General features: G+C 43.7%; 1 protein-coding gene across 2 annotated transcripts in view; it reads left to right on the top strand.

The window, feature by feature from the left end:
• The first annotated feature begins 3,951 nt into the window (after positions 1 to 3,951).
• The window catches only part of KPNA6 (karyopherin subunit alpha 6), a 49,955-nt gene continuing 36,792 nt past the window's right edge, over positions 3,952 to 17,114 (top strand). The window contains exon 1 of one of the 2 annotated variants that reach the window (XM_072609857.1): positions 3,952 to 4,093. In XM_072609857.1, the coding sequence (XP_072465958.1) occupies positions 4,090 to 4,093 (4 nt within the window). In that variant the 5' untranslated portion in view covers positions 3,952 to 4,089. Of the gene's footprint in view, positions 4,094 to 4,941; positions 4,965 to 17,114 lie in introns of those variants that run through there. The other variant, XM_072609856.1, reaches the window with a different exon arrangement.

Genomic DNA, 17,114 nt, shown 5'->3' with positions numbered 1-17,114 from the left:
TACCTCTGAGATGAAAAGAGAATTTCCCTTCAAATTCTAAATCTTATGCTGAATGAAGAAGTAATTATTATGCACCTACTGAGTGTCAAACACTGTACTAAGTGCTAAAGATTAAAAAAAGAAAAGTGACAATCTCTGTCTTGCAGGACTTTATGTTCTAATTGGGGGAGATAAGTAGAATGAAGTAGTAGCCAAAGAGGGCTAGTTTGGTTTGAAAAATTAAATGAACAGCACATGGAGCCATACGTAGGGCAGTTGGTTAGAATATCCTGCAGCAGCAATGATCGATTTGGTTATTATGGTGGTGTAGCTTGGGTAGGAATCTACCAGTTACAGTGGTGTGGTTATTACATGGGATGAGCAATTTTCATATGTTTTTTTCTTGTGCCAGCAAGTTATCTGAGTGTACTTCTACGGACATTAGGCTGAATTGGAACCTCTGATCTTGGTCAGACAAAACTGGAACCAGCTGATTTCCTCCTCCTTTACTTAGTTCTCTGTCAGTTGAGTTCTGAGTTCTATGCCATACACATGTTTCATTTGTTTCACATTCTGGTTTTAAAGAATGACTATCCAAGGAAATGTGCCAAGGTCTCAAAGAGCACCCATCAGTGACCGTTAGCACTATCCCAGTGGTTGTTGGTGTCATTCAAGGATTATTCAAGTCCCGCAAGGAAACTGAGGATTGGTCAAAACAAAACAAATTGCTGGCGGGGGAAAAATCACCAAGAAGTGACAAATTATTGCTGCAAAATTGCCTGATTAATATTCAGAAAACAGGCAAAAACCTTCAAAACACTGAGAAAACCCGTTTTGTAAAAGGGGCTCACTGTTGCTATGAAGGGTGGTATAAATTTTAATGCAAAGATTGAGTATTCAATATTGAAAAAAGATAATTTTTGTTGATGAAATACACTCTTTCCTTCAGGGCTATAGCAAACCTATTGTCAGAAGTCCAGAAGAGTCTATTAGATCTGCACATTTTCATCAGAAGTCTTAAAAACATTCCTTGAAAAGTGGGGGATTTTTTTTTTTTTTTACTTTCAGTAGGACTTGAAAGGCTAGTCCTGATTCAGGAAATCAGGAACTCTAATAAATATGGTGACATAATGATAAGCAGGATTATTCTGGAAGTGCAGAAATTTCAAAATGAAGACAAAGTACTACAACACAACTATACACCATGTTGTGCATCATGAAAAGTTAAGAAATCAATCCAAGAGATGGAAATAAACCTACTTCAGTGGCCTGGGAACTCATCTGTCTTACACCTAATTAGAAAGGAATGGGCTATAATCAAGAAGAGACTTGGAAAAATGAACTATTTGTCAAAGGTATGGTTCCTATCTAATGGGATAAATGTTTGGTTTCATGATGAATTAATGTGTCAAAATCTTGTGAACTCAGTGTGAAATCATGTAAAACAAGGAATTGCAGCAAAAGGGAGATATACTATAAATTAAAAGTTAAGGTGCTAAACATAATATTGCTGTGTTCATATACTGTCCCCCCATTAACTTCCACAGAACTCTCTGTGACCTGTGTGACCTATTTTCCATTTCTTTATTTGGAAAATCATAAAGCCCATCTCTAATGGCCTAATGATATCTCTCATATCCCTTCCAAGTCCGAAATCCTAGGATTTACTCTTTTCTTTATATTAAATCATGTTTCTTCCATTCATTTTACTTATGAATTGGAGAAATGTTGTGGGTGGGGATTGTGGGGAGGCTAATAAACATCCTCAAGAAATAAAATTAGTTTTCTCTAAAAATTAGGAAGTATTTTTCAGCACTATATTTGAAAGAAAAATTATCTGAGAGAAAATAATCTTCAATGTATGCTGGAAAATGAATAAAAAAGGACTAGGGTTAAACACCACCTTTTAGTTTGAGTCAACATTTGTTATTTATTAATCTCTGCAGTTCAAACTGGTACCTGCCCGTCAGGCTTCTGTTCAGCACAACTCGCAAGCAACTTTTGAGGCCCAAGCAAAGAGAGGGAAGTGCCAAACTCAGTGAGTGTTACAAATGGTCTCCTCTAGGCAACTGGGAAGGAAGCTTGAAAGAGATTTTTCAATTACTGTGTCCTGGTGAGTTAACAGTTATTTTTCTCACCTTAGTTCAAGATGTTAAAACCTGACCATTTTGCATTAGCTGGAAAAAGGGAAGGAAATGACTCCTTCTCATCTTAGCCCTCCCCTTCTCAAATCATTCCCCACCAGATATTGGGAATGTTTGGGCTGGGTTACCGGGTTCATTAACTCAGTAAATTATTTTTGACTGGAGAAAGGAGGTTGAGAAAGGAGGTGAGATTAGGAATTGAGGAAGTGGAAAGGGGAAAATGAGAGTGAAAGCTAGAAGTATGGAAGCAGTCATAATTAAATGGTTTTTTTTTAAGTACTGTGCTAAAAGCTGAGGATTGTTGTTATCTCTTCCTTCTTGAAGAGGACCATGACATCAGGAAGGTGAGGGCGTGACTTGCAAGTGAATTGGATTACAGTGAGGCAGGGCTGTGCAAGGTCACCAGCCTCACTTTCTCCTCCAGAGCCATCTGGGTCCAATGGCCAGGTATTGATCAGGATGACTGGAGATGACCCTGAAAGAGCTAGGGATGCAGAAAAGGCAAGAGACAGCCCCCTGCCTTTAAGGGAGGAGACCACATGCAAACAAAGCAAGATATATAGATATAGATTTTGATATATACATATGTGTGTATGTGTGTGTATGTCTATGTATACACATACACACCCACACCCCCACACACATATATAAATAACCTTGTGGACAAACTGTCCATATGGTTTCCTGGGCAAAGAGACTGGAAGAGTTTGCCATTTCCTTATCTAGTGGATGATTTTTTTTGTCAGGCTATCAGAGGTTAAGTGACTTGCTCAGGGGTCACACAGCTACGAAAGTGGCTGAGGTCTTCCTGACTCTGGGTTCAGTCCTCTGTCCGTTGAACCACCTGCCAACTCCTATAGAAGACAAACGGGAGATGTGTGTTCGTCCTTCACTGCCAAAGAAGACCATGCCATCAGAGAAATAATGACATGACCTGCACTTGACTTTGTTTTGAGTGAGGGAGGGCTGTGCAGATCACCAGCCTCACTTCTCCTCCAGAGCCATCTGAATCCAGTGACCAGATATTCATCAGGATGACTGGAGATGACCCAGGATGAGACAATTGGGGTTAAGTGACTTGCCCAAGGTCACCCAGCTAGTGAGTGTCAGGGGTCTGAGGTGAGACTCAGGTTCTCCTGAGTCCTGCACTGGTGCTCTCTCCACTGAACCACCTAGCTGCCCCAAACAGGAGATAATTAACAGAAGGAAAGCACTGGGATGAAGAGGGGTTGGGGAAGGCTCGCTGTAGAACAAGAATGCGGTGGGAGAAATACAGGCTAGTGTATATAGCATACAGTGCATTGATCCACTAGCACTTATTAATCGCCTTCTATAGGGCCCTGCCAAATGCTGACACACAGTAACCGGTGAATACTCCTGGACTGATTGTTGACTGACTGGCTGGGTCAGGAGTTCAAATCCTCCCAATGCTTGTTCATTTTGTTCCATCTCCGTGTCTGATTCCCATGACCTCATTTGGTTTTCTTGGCAAAGATCCCGGAGGGGTCGGCCATTTCCTTCTCCAGCTCATTTTACAGATGGGGAAACTGAGGCAAACCGGGTGAGACGCCTTGCCCGGGGTCACCCAGGGAGTAAGTAGCTTAATAAATGCTGACTGGCTGGATGATCTCTCAGACCTGGGCTTCAGATCCCCACTGGGGTGAAGTACGATCTGGGCCCCTCATTCTCAGCTCCAGGCGCGGCGGGGGCTCCGAAAGCCTCTAGCCTGGCCTTTCCCCTCCCCCACTCCTGCTCCGCTCCCTCTTCCTCCCAGCAGGACGCGGCCCCTTTAAGCACGCCCTCGCTACGTAACTTAAGCCGCTGAGTTCGGAGCGCGTTCCAGCGCCGGCCCGAGGCAGAAGAAGTTTGTCCGCTCGGCGCCGCCGTCGCGCCGCGCCGCCATATTGTCCGCTGGAGCTGCCTCCGGAGCCGCCGAGGTGTCCTGAGGGAGCGGAGCTTCGCCGGGATGGGTGAGTGCGCGCGGGGGCCGAGGAGGCCGAGGGAGCCGAGAGGCCTCCCCCCACTCGGGCTGGAGGCGCGACTCTGGCGGCCTGGGCCGGCCGCCGTGTGAGGAGAGGCCGGGCCTCAGGCCGCGCCGCGGGCTCCGGAGCAGAGCCGGGCGGACGCCCCTTCCTTCGTTGCTTCCCCTGAGCGCGGACCGAGGGGCCTCGCAGCCGCCGGGACCTGCCTCGGCCGGCCCGGCGTGGGGGAGCGGGTGCCGTTCCCCGACCATTCCCCCTGGAGCCTCCGGGAGGGAAGGGACGAGCGCCGCGCTCCTCCCGCCCAGGACCCCCCGCCGGCGGGCAGCGCCGCTCGGCCCACACCCTCCTGGCCCCCGTCCGTGCTTTAGGGTCCAGCGCCTCGCGCCGTGCCTAGCACCTGGGCGGCGCTTCCTCCATGCTCCTTCCCCGCGCATTCCCTCCTCCGGGAGACCTGTGGCTCTCCCCCTCCCCCCCCGCCGCGGCCGCCGAGCGCCTGTGGAGCGCCCCGAGGCTGTCAAGCCTTTCCGTGTGGGTTAGCGCGCGGGGAACGCCCCCCCGAAAGACGAGGAAGCAGCAGCGACCCCCACAAAGCCCCCGCGAGCTTGGTGCTGCCGGTGGGGAGCCCTCGGCAGCCTCCTCCGTAAAGGGGAGTTGTGAGGTCTGTGTACTCCGTGGCATGCATGCACGCGTGACGCACACACGTGTGGACATGGGACAAGGGTCCCCCCTCCGTGCCTGCGCCTGCCCCCACGCCTCGCCAGGCCCGCGAGCTGAGTGTGCTGTTTTCATTGGGCCAGGGGAGGCGAGCTGTCACTTAACTGAGATCGATCGCAGCTCCGACGTCTGCTCTGCCACTTAGGTGAGCTGCAGTCCTCCTACATAACAGGAGTTTTAAGGGCTTGCTTTGAGGTGGAACCTTGCAGGTAAGGAGAATCCAGCTAGCTCAGGGTCAGCATTAGTGAGAGCTGGCACTGTAAAGCAGACCTTTTGACTCACACTTTCTTTCCGAACCTGAGGAAGAAACTTGTTAGTGTTTTTAGTCCACAGCAAAGGTGGGGAGCCTGGGTAGACAGATATGTCTTTCTGAAAAGGATCTGGGGGTTTTGGTGGCCTGCAAGTTCAATACAAGTCAGTAATGTCATGTGTCAGCCAAACAAGTTAATCCCTTTCCCTGACTTTATTAGGAGAGAAATAGCCTTTGAGAATAGGGAGGCTGTAAACATACTGCACTCTGCCCTCATCCGACCTTGTGGGCAATACTGTATTTAGTTTTGGACACCACTGTTTAAGAAGGCTGTCGATAAATTGAAGTAAATCCAGAAGACAAGTCAGCTAAGGAAATAAGGAAAAGTTCATTTATTAAGTGTATCACACCCTGTAGCTAGATGATACTAATAGCACCCGTTTTACAGTTGAGAAAACTGAGACAAAGCTAAGTGACTTGCCCAGGGTCATACAACTAGTAAGTGTGTCTGAGGCTGGATTTGGCTTCAGGTCTTCCTGACCCCAGAATCAGCATTCTACACACTGTACCACCGGCTGCCTCATTGCCTATGAAGAAAGGTTAAGGAGTAGGGAGAGAAGTTTTGGGGGATGTGACTATTCTTTTCAAGCCCTGGAAGACAGATTAAAATTTTCTGTTTGGCCTCTCAGAGGGCAGAACCAGGAGAAATGGAAGGAAGACATGGCAGGCTCCACCTCAGCTGGACAACTGCTGTTTGGGAAAGTGGCCTTCCTTTTGTGAATCAGTCCAGGTGGATGGCTGATTCTGTGATTCCACTTTTTATCTGTCCTCTTGCACCAGTATTCTCTGAAAAATCCAATGGAGCCTTTGGAAATGTGCAACTGAACAAGGGAAGAGCTAGTCCAATGCAGGCACAACAGGTTGTAAAGGTGCTTCACTAGTAGGAAGAACTGAAATGTTCCACGCCTGCCCTTTATTGATACAATTGTTTTGGATTAAAACCTTGCAAAAGTTAAGCGGAGGTTAAATTGGGTTAGAAAGAATTTCTTTTTGCTTGAGAGTGGAGGGGATATCTTGGTTCTTTTAACTGGCGAGTGCTTTTGGACTCCTTGCCCATCTAGTCAGTCAGCAAGCATTTGTTAGGCACTCGCTGTGCCAGGCACTGCGTTAAGCCCTATATGCAGAGAAGGGCTAAAACACATTCAGCAAGTAGGCCAGGATAGCTAGAGCATGGCATTGGTGAAGTGGGGGTGAATTAAAGCATCAGAAGACAGAAAAAGTTGATGGACTAAGCTGTGAAAGGCTGCAAAGACAGGAAGGCTGACTTCCCGACCATCTCCAGGACAAGTATGTTACTGCTTGAGAAGCAGGTTGGTAGCATAGTACCATGTGTGTACAAGTGTGTTGATTAAGTGGTTACATTTCAGTCAGTAAGTCAGCTAGCATTAAATTAGGCTGCTAGTGTGTGCTAAGCGATAGGGAAACAAAGGAAGGCAAAAGAGTTCCTTGCCCACAAGGAGCTCAGTCTATGGTCTATGGAGGAGACAACATGCAGACAACTATGTACAGTTAGATATAGACAGGATAAATTGAGAGTAATCCTAGAGGAGCATTAAGATTAAGGAGGACTAGGTAAGGCTTCTTGCAGAAAGTAGGACTTCAGCTAAGACCTGGAGGAAGCCAGGTAAGCTAGGAAGTGGAAATGAAGGACAGCATGCTAAACATGGGAGACGACCAAGGATGAAAGCACTTGGAGGCTCAGAGTAGGGAAATGGAGGGCTCTGAGTGTGCAAGGGACAGCAAGGAAGCCAGTGTCTATGGATTGCAGAGTACATGCAAGAAGACTAGAAAGGGAGGAACAGGCCAGTTTATGAAGGCCTTTTAAAGCAAAGATTTCATATTTGATACTAGAGGCAATATGGAGTAATTAGAGTCATTAGAATTGATTGATGGGTTGGGAAGCGGGGGTGATGTGGCCAGGAAGATTCATCTACTGCCGTTGCAGTTCAGCTTCAGAAACTTACTAGCTGTGTGACCCTGGGCAAGTCACTTAATCCTGTTTGCCTCAGTTTCCTCAGCAGTAAAATGAGCTGGAGAAGGAAATAACAAACCATTCCATTGTCTTCTCCAGGAAAACCTCAGGTGGAGTCATGAAGAGTTGGACACAACTGAAATGACTAAAGAACAGCAAAAATGGTCATACTTGGTCTTTAGAAATATCACTTTGACAGCTGACTGGAGGATGGACGGCAAGGGGAGCATCTTGACACTCTGGGGGAGACCAGCCAGTGGGCTGTTATAATACCCCAAGTGAGAGGAGATGAGGCCCTGCCCTAGGGTTGCGGCTGTGTCAGAGGGAAAGAAGGAGGCATGTGTGAGAGAGGTTTTTCAGAAGGTGGAAGGTGGACTTGACCATTATTTGGATATCAATCAATCATTCAATCAGTAAGCATTTATTAAGCACTGCTTTTGTGCCAGGCACTGTGCTAAGGGGCTAGAGATATAAAAAAAGTCATAAGATATCCCTGTCCTTGAAGAGTTCACAGTCTAGCGGGGGAGACAACATGCAGATAATAACTATGCACAAACAAGTTATAAACAGGAAAATAATCGACAGAGAGAAGGCACTAGAAGTAAGAGAGATTGGGAAAGGTTTCCTGTAGAAGGTAAGATTTAATGAAGGATTTGAAGGAAGCCAGGGCAGCTAGGAGGTGGAGATGAAGGGGGAGACCATGCCAGGCACCAGGAACAGAAAAAATGCTGGGAGCTGAGAGATGGATCATCTTATTTGAGGAGCCACAAGAAAACCAGTGTCGTTGCATCAAAGAGTGTGTCGAGGCATGTAAGATGTAAGACTACTGGAAAGATCAGGGCTGGGTAGCTAGGTTATGAAGGACTTTGAACAGCAAACAGAATTTTGGAGGTGTTAGGGAATCACTGGACTTTACTGAGTAGGAGAGTGACATGATTGGGCCTGCACTTTAGGAAAAATACCTTGGAAGCTGTATAGAGAATGGCCTGGAAGGGTGTGAAGACTTGACGCAGGCTGACCAGCGAGCAGCATATTACAGTAGTGCAAGCATGAGGTGGTGAGGACTTGCCCCAGGGGGCTGGCAGTGTCACAGAGAAGGGGGCACATAGAGGAATAAATCTACAGACCTTTGCAACAGATTGGATATGAGGGGTGAGACATAGTGAAGAGTCAAGGATGACACTTAGGTTTGAACCTGGGGGACTGAGAAGATTCCCCCAACAGTAATAGGAAAGTTTGGGAGAAAAGTTGAGTTCAGTTTTGTACATGTTTAAGCTGCCTTCTGGATCTGTTAGATTTACATTTGGGGGGAATACTTACCAGAAGGAGCTGAAAAGAGAGGAGAGATGTGGAAATGAGTCCGGAAAGTCAGAAGCAGAGAGAACCCAGAGGCCAGTAAAGGTTGGTCAGCCTGGACCTCTTCCCAGTCAGAGTAGGAGGGCTGTGTGACTGAAAGATATTCTTTAGCAAGTGGGCCTCACACCTTAAAAGAGGGTCTAGGGTGAGACAGCAGCCATGTACTCCAGAAAAAATTGCAGCTATATGTATTATCAGGTAAGTACATAGAACCAGATGTGTTATGCAGACTTCTTGGAGTTATGTTGTCATTAGAGGTGATGGCTCTGAAGGAAATATAGAATCATAGACTGTCACTTGGAAGGGACCTTAGAGACCATTTAGTCTAACTCCTACCTGAATAAGGAATACTTCTATAACACTTCCACTAAATAGACAACTATCATTTCCTTGAATACCTCCAGTGAAAAGCATTTCACTACTTTTCTTTGCAGCCTATTCCACTTTTAGTCACTTCTAATTGTTAGGAAAATTTTATTTCTATTGTTCTGAAGTTGCCTTTCTGTATTTCTACCGGTTAGTCCTACGTTTTTCCTCCTGGGACCAAAAAGAGAACAAATATAATCCTTCTTCCACATTTGCAAACAACTGTCATCTTTTTCTGCCCCACACTCCCTCCCTAATTTTTCATCTGCAGGCTAAACATTTTCAGTTACTTAAAGCAGTCCTTATATGGCCCCTTCCTCTTTTGGGCTCCTCCTCTGGACTTGTTGATGTCCTCTAGCTTGACAGTGTCATCTTAAAATGTGCCCCCAAAACAGAATATAGTACTCCTGAATGGGACTTTGTAAGGACACTCTGCATCCCTTAATGTAGCGTATGAGTAAATTCACTTTTTGGTTGCTATGTCATGCTGTTTTTTGAGCTTTTAGCCACTAAGACACTACTCCCCATGTTTTTATGTCAACTACTTAGATATCTCTCCCCTATCTGTACTTGTGCAGCTGTTATTTTTTATCCTAACTAAAACACATTAAATTATCCCTCAAATTTCATTATGGTATATTTGGCCTATTTTGCCAACTTGTCCAAATCTCCGTCTCAGCAGTCACCCAGATCTAAAAAAAAAAATGACACTGTGGACACACTTGTTGAGAATTTACTTTACGGGCAACAGATTGATACCAATGTTCTAGAGGCAGATTCTAGTTTAGTGGGGCAAGCTGAATCCAATTGTAATCTATCCTCCCTCATTCCTTTTTTCAACAGTTTTTCTTGTACAGGCAAGAAAGAATTAGGAATGAATCGTGTCCGCCTTCACATTCTCTTTAGGTAACTTCCTTTAAAGACACTATTTTCTGTTAGACTCAAAACTCAGGTCCTCAAACTGTTGATTTTCTGTGATGTGGTCTCTGCTTTGGTTGTATTAAGCATCAGGGTCTCAGGAAAAAGTAAGTTTTTTTTCTCTCTTTGTCAGCTGTAATTTTTTTTTACTTAAGCCCTGTCTTCAGTACAAAGTCTGTGCTGTCTTCTAAAGCCAAACTTTACCAGACTTGACTGTCCTTTATACTGTGATCTCATTGCCCTCATCAGCCCTAGCACCTGAGCTCTGTTTTCATTGACTGTCTTGGGCAGAGAAAGTTCTGTCTGGGGCTGTTGAACCAAAGATCTATGGTTCTGGGATTATTGAAGGCCATACCCCAGGCCACAGCTCCTTGCTAACTCCACCTAGTGTCTATTGAGAATAATAGCTGACAGATCTCTAGCTGTTCACAGAGTTAGCTGGGTGGCCTTGCTTAGATTCTCTGCTGGCATTTCAAACTCAGCGTCCAGAACCGAAAGCATCATTAGGAATTTGTATGGTTCTAATCCTTAGTTCTGCTGCTGACTAGCAGAAAAGTTGTTTAATATCTTTAGGCCATGTGTCCCTCATTTAAAGCAAGGTGGTTGGATTACATGATTTCTATAAATGTTTCAAGATTTAAATCCTATGATACTGCTGAGTTGCTTTATTTGGATCATGTTTTTGTGGGTTTGAAATTAGAGGTGCCAGATTAGATACCAAAAATAGTGAAAATGCTGTTTTTATATATGTGTGTACATGTGCACACACAAACTTTAGTTCCATGATATCCTTGGTGTAGATATTTTGTAAACCCCCTCCCACCATTATCATGACCTATGTCTCAGGAAGATCACCTGAGAGTGAGCCTCAGGTGATGGATGATGAGCCTCTCTCTACTAAGCTTGGCAGGTCTTTACCAAGAACACTCCAGTTCAATGACCTTCACAGGGTCACCTCCACATTGTAGCAAGGCTTTGGAGAGACCTTGATGTTTATTTGATGTTAAGTTTAGGTGAGAATTAGTCATAGCATCTGGTTCTGTGAATTCAGTAAGGGCTTATTGAACACTGCAGTTCCAAGTTAGCCTCTTAAAAGACTTTTGGGGCCTGTGGCAGTCTTTGCTAAGGCAGGCTTTAGGACTGATTGGATAGGGCTCCATGTAGTCATGGAATCAGAACTTAGAGACCTCAGAGATCATCTAGTATAGCTGCTTAGGCAGTTAGAGGGCTTCATGGATAGCGCACTGGGCCTAGAGTCAGGAGTTTGAACCTGAGTTCAGATTTGGCCTCAGACACACAGTAGCTGTGTGACCCTGGGCAAGTCACTTAACCTCTGTTTGCCTTAATCCACTGGAGAAGGAAATGGCACACCACTCCAGTATCTTAGCCAAGAAGACTCTATGGACGGTATGTTCACGGGGTCACAAAGAGTCACACACACCTGAACAACAAGTGCCATAGTTTTCAAACCTTTTGATCTGAGGATCTCCCAAAGAGTTTTTATTTATATTGTTCGTATCTATCTCTTCTTGCCATATTAGAAATAAAAATGACTCAGTATTATTATAAAAATAATTTTGACCTCTCAGAACCCCTGAAAGAGTCTTACGGACCCCTAGGAGCCCCCAAATCATACTTTGATAACCACTATCCAGTATACCTACCGATATCACTGGGCCTGAGGCCCAGAGACATTAAGTAACTTGCTTCAGGTCACACAGAGCTACAGTTCCAGGTCCCCAAGTCCAAATCCAGTAGTGCTCTTTGCTGCTACACCATGTTGCCTTCTGCAAGAAGCCTTTCCTGATCTCCCTTAGTGCTAGTGCCTTCCCTCCAAGCTTGTCTTCAGTGTATCCTGTCAGGATCTTGTTTGTGTATGATTGTTTGTATGTTTTCTTCCCAAAGAGCACAGACTGTTTTTTTGCCTTTCTTTATAGCACTACTGCTTAGCATGGTGCCAGGCACATAAGAGGTACTCAATAAATGCTTGTTAACTTGATCTTTCTAGGATGCCAACCAGTATGCCTAGGAAACTAATGTATCCTCTGCTAATTCAACAAGGGATAAAATTAGGGGAAGTGATTATCTGTTTCTAACTATAATTCTCACATCAGATGAACAAGAGAAACATTGTGGGAAAATTATAAATATTGTTCCCAAGTAAACTCTTAGTTTTAAACAGTTGTCTATCAGATCATCATTTCCTAATCATTGCAGTAAGCCCTGTGATGACAAAGTCAGAATGTGTAGTAACCTCTTTTGTGGACTGACCCAGTTATCTGGGCAGAGTAGTGACTCCCATTGTCTTTAGGGATTGGCAGTGTTGACAGATTTACAGATAACATTCTGGGTGCTTCGTGCTGTCAGACCTGTTTCTCACTGCTTTCTCCTTTATAATAGCTCTAGACAGACTGGATCAGGATTCTAGAAGCTCAAAAAGACATTTTCAAAAACCTATAGGAGCAAATGTTCTGACATGGTTTAGATTGCACCTTGTTTTCTTCCTCCCTTCCTCTCCTAAAAGTAGATTTTATTTAATTCTCATAAATTCATAAGATAATTCATAAGATTTAGGGCTGGAAGAGACCTTAAAGATCATGTAATCCACTTCCTCATGTCATAAATGAGAAAATTGAGGCCCAGAGAGGGAAGTCACTTGTTCAAGAGCAGTATGTTCTCTCAAAATTCCTTAGGGAAATTCTCCCTGAACTATATTAATTTGGCCTACTTGCCTCCACTATCCTAATTCATCTCATCTTTTCTCTCTTCTAGAAGCAGACGGATTATTGTTGATTTGCTTTCATTTTGAATGGACAAATACCTTTTAGCGTCTGTCCTTTAAGTCATCTTACTGACCCTGCTTTTCACAAACAGTATTGCCTCTAGTGGGGAGAGCATCAGTCAACTCAGTGAACCACCTTACTGGTCGTCACAGAATCGGTAATCCTGAATTTAGGAATGGAAAAGGATTCACAGGTCACTAGTGAGCCCAGTCCTGTCACAAATCATGAGTCCCATTATCATCTTTCCAAGATACTGCTTAAAGACTTTTAGGGATGAGGAACCTCACCCCCAAATCAGCCTTTTTCACTTTTGAACAATTCTGGCTGTTGGAAAATTTTTCATGTTGAACTAAAATCTACCTCCCTATAGTTTTTTCTCCTTGGTTCCGGTTATCACCTCTGATACATAGCAGAGCAAGTCAAATCCTCCTATGTGACTGCCCCTCAATTATTTGAACACAGCATTCATGTCCCTACCATGTCTTATCCTTTGGCCTAAACAGAGTAATGAATCTTAAGAAATTTGATGATCCGATGTCTTCATTTTATATATGAGGAAACTGAGGCAAAAAGTAAGGCCACAGAGATAATGTCAGTCAGATTTTGAACCTAGGCTCTCTGATTCTGACTTGGTATTCCTGTATTTAGTTCCTTCAGAGTTTCCTCTTCAACCATAGTTCCTTTTGGTCCCCTTAATATAATGCTTTCCATCTACTGGACATGTGTCAGCTTGTCAGTCTCCTTTTTAAAACATACTACTCAGAGCTGGATACAATTCAATGTTATAGTGGGCCTTTGAACTTTGAGAAATTTTAGCAGGCACTAGGGTGAACCTGAAATGACACTACCCATATGTATTACACTTGGCACAAATTGTCAGCAGCTGAATATGCAGAGAAGAGAATAACTTGTGGACCATTGTAGGCAGTCAAGACCCTTGATATATCATTTCTTTCCTGCCTCCCCTTCTCAAGTAACCACGATTTGGGTGTAGGGAAAAATATATGTGAAGATTTTGCTCAGAAGTGGAATACTCTGGATGTGGGAGACAAGATAGGCAGCTTGGAAAAAGCAAGGTGATCATTCTCCAAGAATTTGAAGATATTTGTGGGCGGGCAATTAGACTTACTCTCCTTGACCCCACAGGACAAAGCTAGGAAGAGTGAAATGGAAGTGGCAGAGAAACCAATTTCAACTTGGCATAAAGAAAAAAAAACCAATTTATTATCATTGTTCAGAAATACCTCCAGAGCTGATGCATTGTTCATCACTGGAACTCTTCAAAATAGAGTCTTGCTAAGAAGTTATAGAAGACATTTCCTATTTTGGAGCAGTCTAGATTAGACATCACTCTGAAAAACTACTTTCACTGTAAAGAAAAGCCCAGGTTAATTTATTGGCATTCACTGGCAAAGGCCTTGTCATGAGGGCCATGGAAAAATCTTGACCTGAACTTAGGCCTGCTTCAGAAGGGTAGGAATGATATTGACATTGACGTGAACAACTTCTGCACGTTCTCTTCTTAATCTTTTGGGGGATTTTCCCCATTTTGCATGTGGGGAAACTGAAACTCAGAGAGTGACTTGCCTTAGGCACAAAGCTAATAAGAAGCATCAGAACCAAGATTCAGTCAGGGTTCCCAACTCCCTATTAGTGTTTGCTCTCCTCCTGAAAAACAGCAGGCGCTGAATATCAGAAGCTGAGTGATCCTGGGCAGGTCATATTAGCACCTGCCTCCCAGGGTTATTGGGAGAGTCAAATAAAATGTGTATGAAAAAGGGAGAGCTATAGGGATATGAGCCATTGTTACCACTACTGCTGCCACCCCATAATAGATTGATTGGAACTTAACTGAGGAGCCAGGCTGGGCAGTTTCTCAAATACAAGAGCATTTGGACCTCACTGTTAGACTTAGCGCAGGCATCTGGAACATTGCACTTCAGACCAAACCTATTGAACAACACTGTGGTTGCAGTATGGGCTTTGATCATCTCTTCTCTCCTCATTTCCCAAAAAGATCAGAAGATGCCTTGGTTGTTGTTTGTCCTTCATTTTCAAAGAGGACCATGACATCAGGAAGGTGACAGCCTGCAGTGATGCTAAAACTTGAGTGACTTGACAGCAGAACTGGAAAAGGAGCTCAGTTCTTGTGCCCCTTGTGGGAAGGAGGTCCTGTGGTAGGCACAGTGGGAATACAGCAATGAATGAAAAGCATGAATCCTGCCCTCCAGGAGTTTTCAACCAAGGAGGGGCAATGAGACATGCATGCTATTATAATGAAAGGTAGAAGGTAAGGAGAGGTAAAAGGTAGATAGGGAAGAGAGGGAAAGTACTTCTGGCTGGAAAGAAAGAGATGGCATTTTAGCTGAATCTCGAAGGGTAGATGTTGTTTCTCCAGGTGGAAATTTAGGGATAAGAAGGATGTCACAGGGGTTTGGGAAGACAGCTTAAGCCAAGAGATGGGAAAGGAACCCTGAATAGTCCAGTTCGGTGCATAGCAGGCCCAAAGGGAAGTATTGACAGATAAAGCCAGAAAGGTAAGCTGAGGCCAAATTTTGGAGAGCCTTGAATGCCAACCTGAATAACTATATAGCTTTATTTGGAGAGCCTTTGAATTTTTCTCATTAGAAGAATGACATAATCACAGTGAGTAGCATAGAATCAAGTGGAAGTGAAAGAGACTGGAGGCAAAGTTACATACCAGTTAGGCTGCTCAAATAGTCTGGGTTAGGGAATGGAACCTGTGAATGAGGAATGAAAAGTCTGTGTTTGAGACAAGGTTTGAGAACCACGTTGGAAATGAAGGAGCAAGAGAGTAGTAGGATGACAGAGGTCCTTACCATTATGTTCAGTGCTTTTGTCAGGGCATGGCACCAGCTAACACATATTTGGAACAAAGAACATGATTTCAGCTGCTTTCTAAAAGAGCATCAAATGATAGAATTTACAATGCGCAGGTCAAGAAGTGATGGGCCTACTGTATTAGTTACACCAATATGTTAAGTCACTGATACAGTCTTGCCCCGTGTGCATTGTTTTAAGAATGTCTTAGACAAAATAGCATGTATCCAAAGCAGGGCAACTAGGATGCTGAAGGGTTTGGCAACCATATCATTTTGACAGAGCTGGAGATATTTGTCCTGAAGGAGGTGACATTTGGGATATACTATAGGGCACGTCAGATAGTTTAGTGCTATCTTAATGGGCAGGGTAGTAAACTTATTCTTTGTTTCAGAGAAGAGAATTGGGCCCAATAAATAGTTTACAGGAAAGCAGATTTTGAGCTATCCAAAAAGATTGACTGTACTTCAAAATAGTTCCCCTTTAACACTTGAAGTGTTCAAGCAGAGTCTGGATGGCAGGTTGCTGTATTAGGAAAAGTTGGAGTAGGTGGCATCTAAGAGATCTTGCAAGCTCTAAAATTCAATTGTTCCATAGACAAAACTGCTAAGTTTTACGGTAAAGACCACTTGAAAACTGAACTCACCTAGTCCAGTTAAAATGAATCCATTCCATTTGAAATAATTGCATTTGGAGAGAAAAGAAGTAGAGCACTAAGATTTCTCCCTTTTCCATAGATCTTGTGTATTTTAGGACTACAACCCTTGATCATAAAAAGATCTGAGATTCAGGCATAATAGGACCCTAAAACCATTAAGAAATTAATCTGATTAGGTAGCTATGTTTCAAAAGTACTATGAAATGAATTTACTAGAGGCTCTTAAGGTCTCTTCTAATGTCTAATGAAACATGATTTTTTTAGGAGGATGAACTGTCCCATTTCAAGGAAAATTCAGTAACTTGAGTGAGTTTCCTAGATATTGACCTGGTGTGTGATGTTGGTATGACTAGTGTCTTGCCCCATAGTTAGAATCCATTTGTCCTCCTTGAGGAGGCAGTAATAAGGATTGACTCTGTACTAGTCCAACATGAGGGATAGACTGAATAAATCCTTGAATTATAAGCAAAGGTAATTTCCTTAAATTACCTTTCTGACCTCTGTCCTACCAAGTTACCTGAAAATTGATTTATTGTTTGTAAGTAAGGTATGTGAAAGCTTCCCCCACTGAGGAGTTAATAGATTTTTTTAAGAGGTCTTTCAGAAAGCAGTTCCTAAAAGAAAATTCACAGACATTTATTATTTATGTAAGTGCTTATTATGCACCAGGTTTTAAATACAAAGATGGATGATGAGAACAGTCCCTACCCTCAAAGAGACTTAGTACATTGAGCCCTGAGCCTGGAGTTAGGAAGACCTGAGTTCAAATCCAGCATCAGACATACACACTAGCTGTGTGACCTTGGGCAAGTCACTTCACTTGTTTGCCTCAGTTTCCTCAACTGTAAAATAGGGATAATAATAGCAAGTGAGATAACATTTGTAAAGAGCTCAGCACAGTGTCTCCACTATAGAAGGTGCTATATAAATGCTGACTATTTATTATTATTTAGAAATGTATGTGAATAGACATGTACACGATACACACAGAATCAATATATGAAAGGTAGACTTAAAGGTAAAGGGGTTAGCAGGGGATGAGTCTGAGAAGGAAGCCAGGGATTCTAAGAGACAAAGGTGAGGAGGCAGTA

This window comes from Notamacropus eugenii, chromosome 5 (genome assembly GCF_028372415.1).
Source record: "Notamacropus eugenii isolate mMacEug1 chromosome 5, mMacEug1.pri_v2, whole genome shotgun sequence".
NCBI lineage: Eukaryota > Metazoa > Chordata > Mammalia > Diprotodontia > Macropodidae > Notamacropus > Notamacropus eugenii.
The sequence above is the reverse complement of the archived record's forward strand: the minus strand, read 5'-3'. Positions and strand labels throughout refer to the sequence as shown.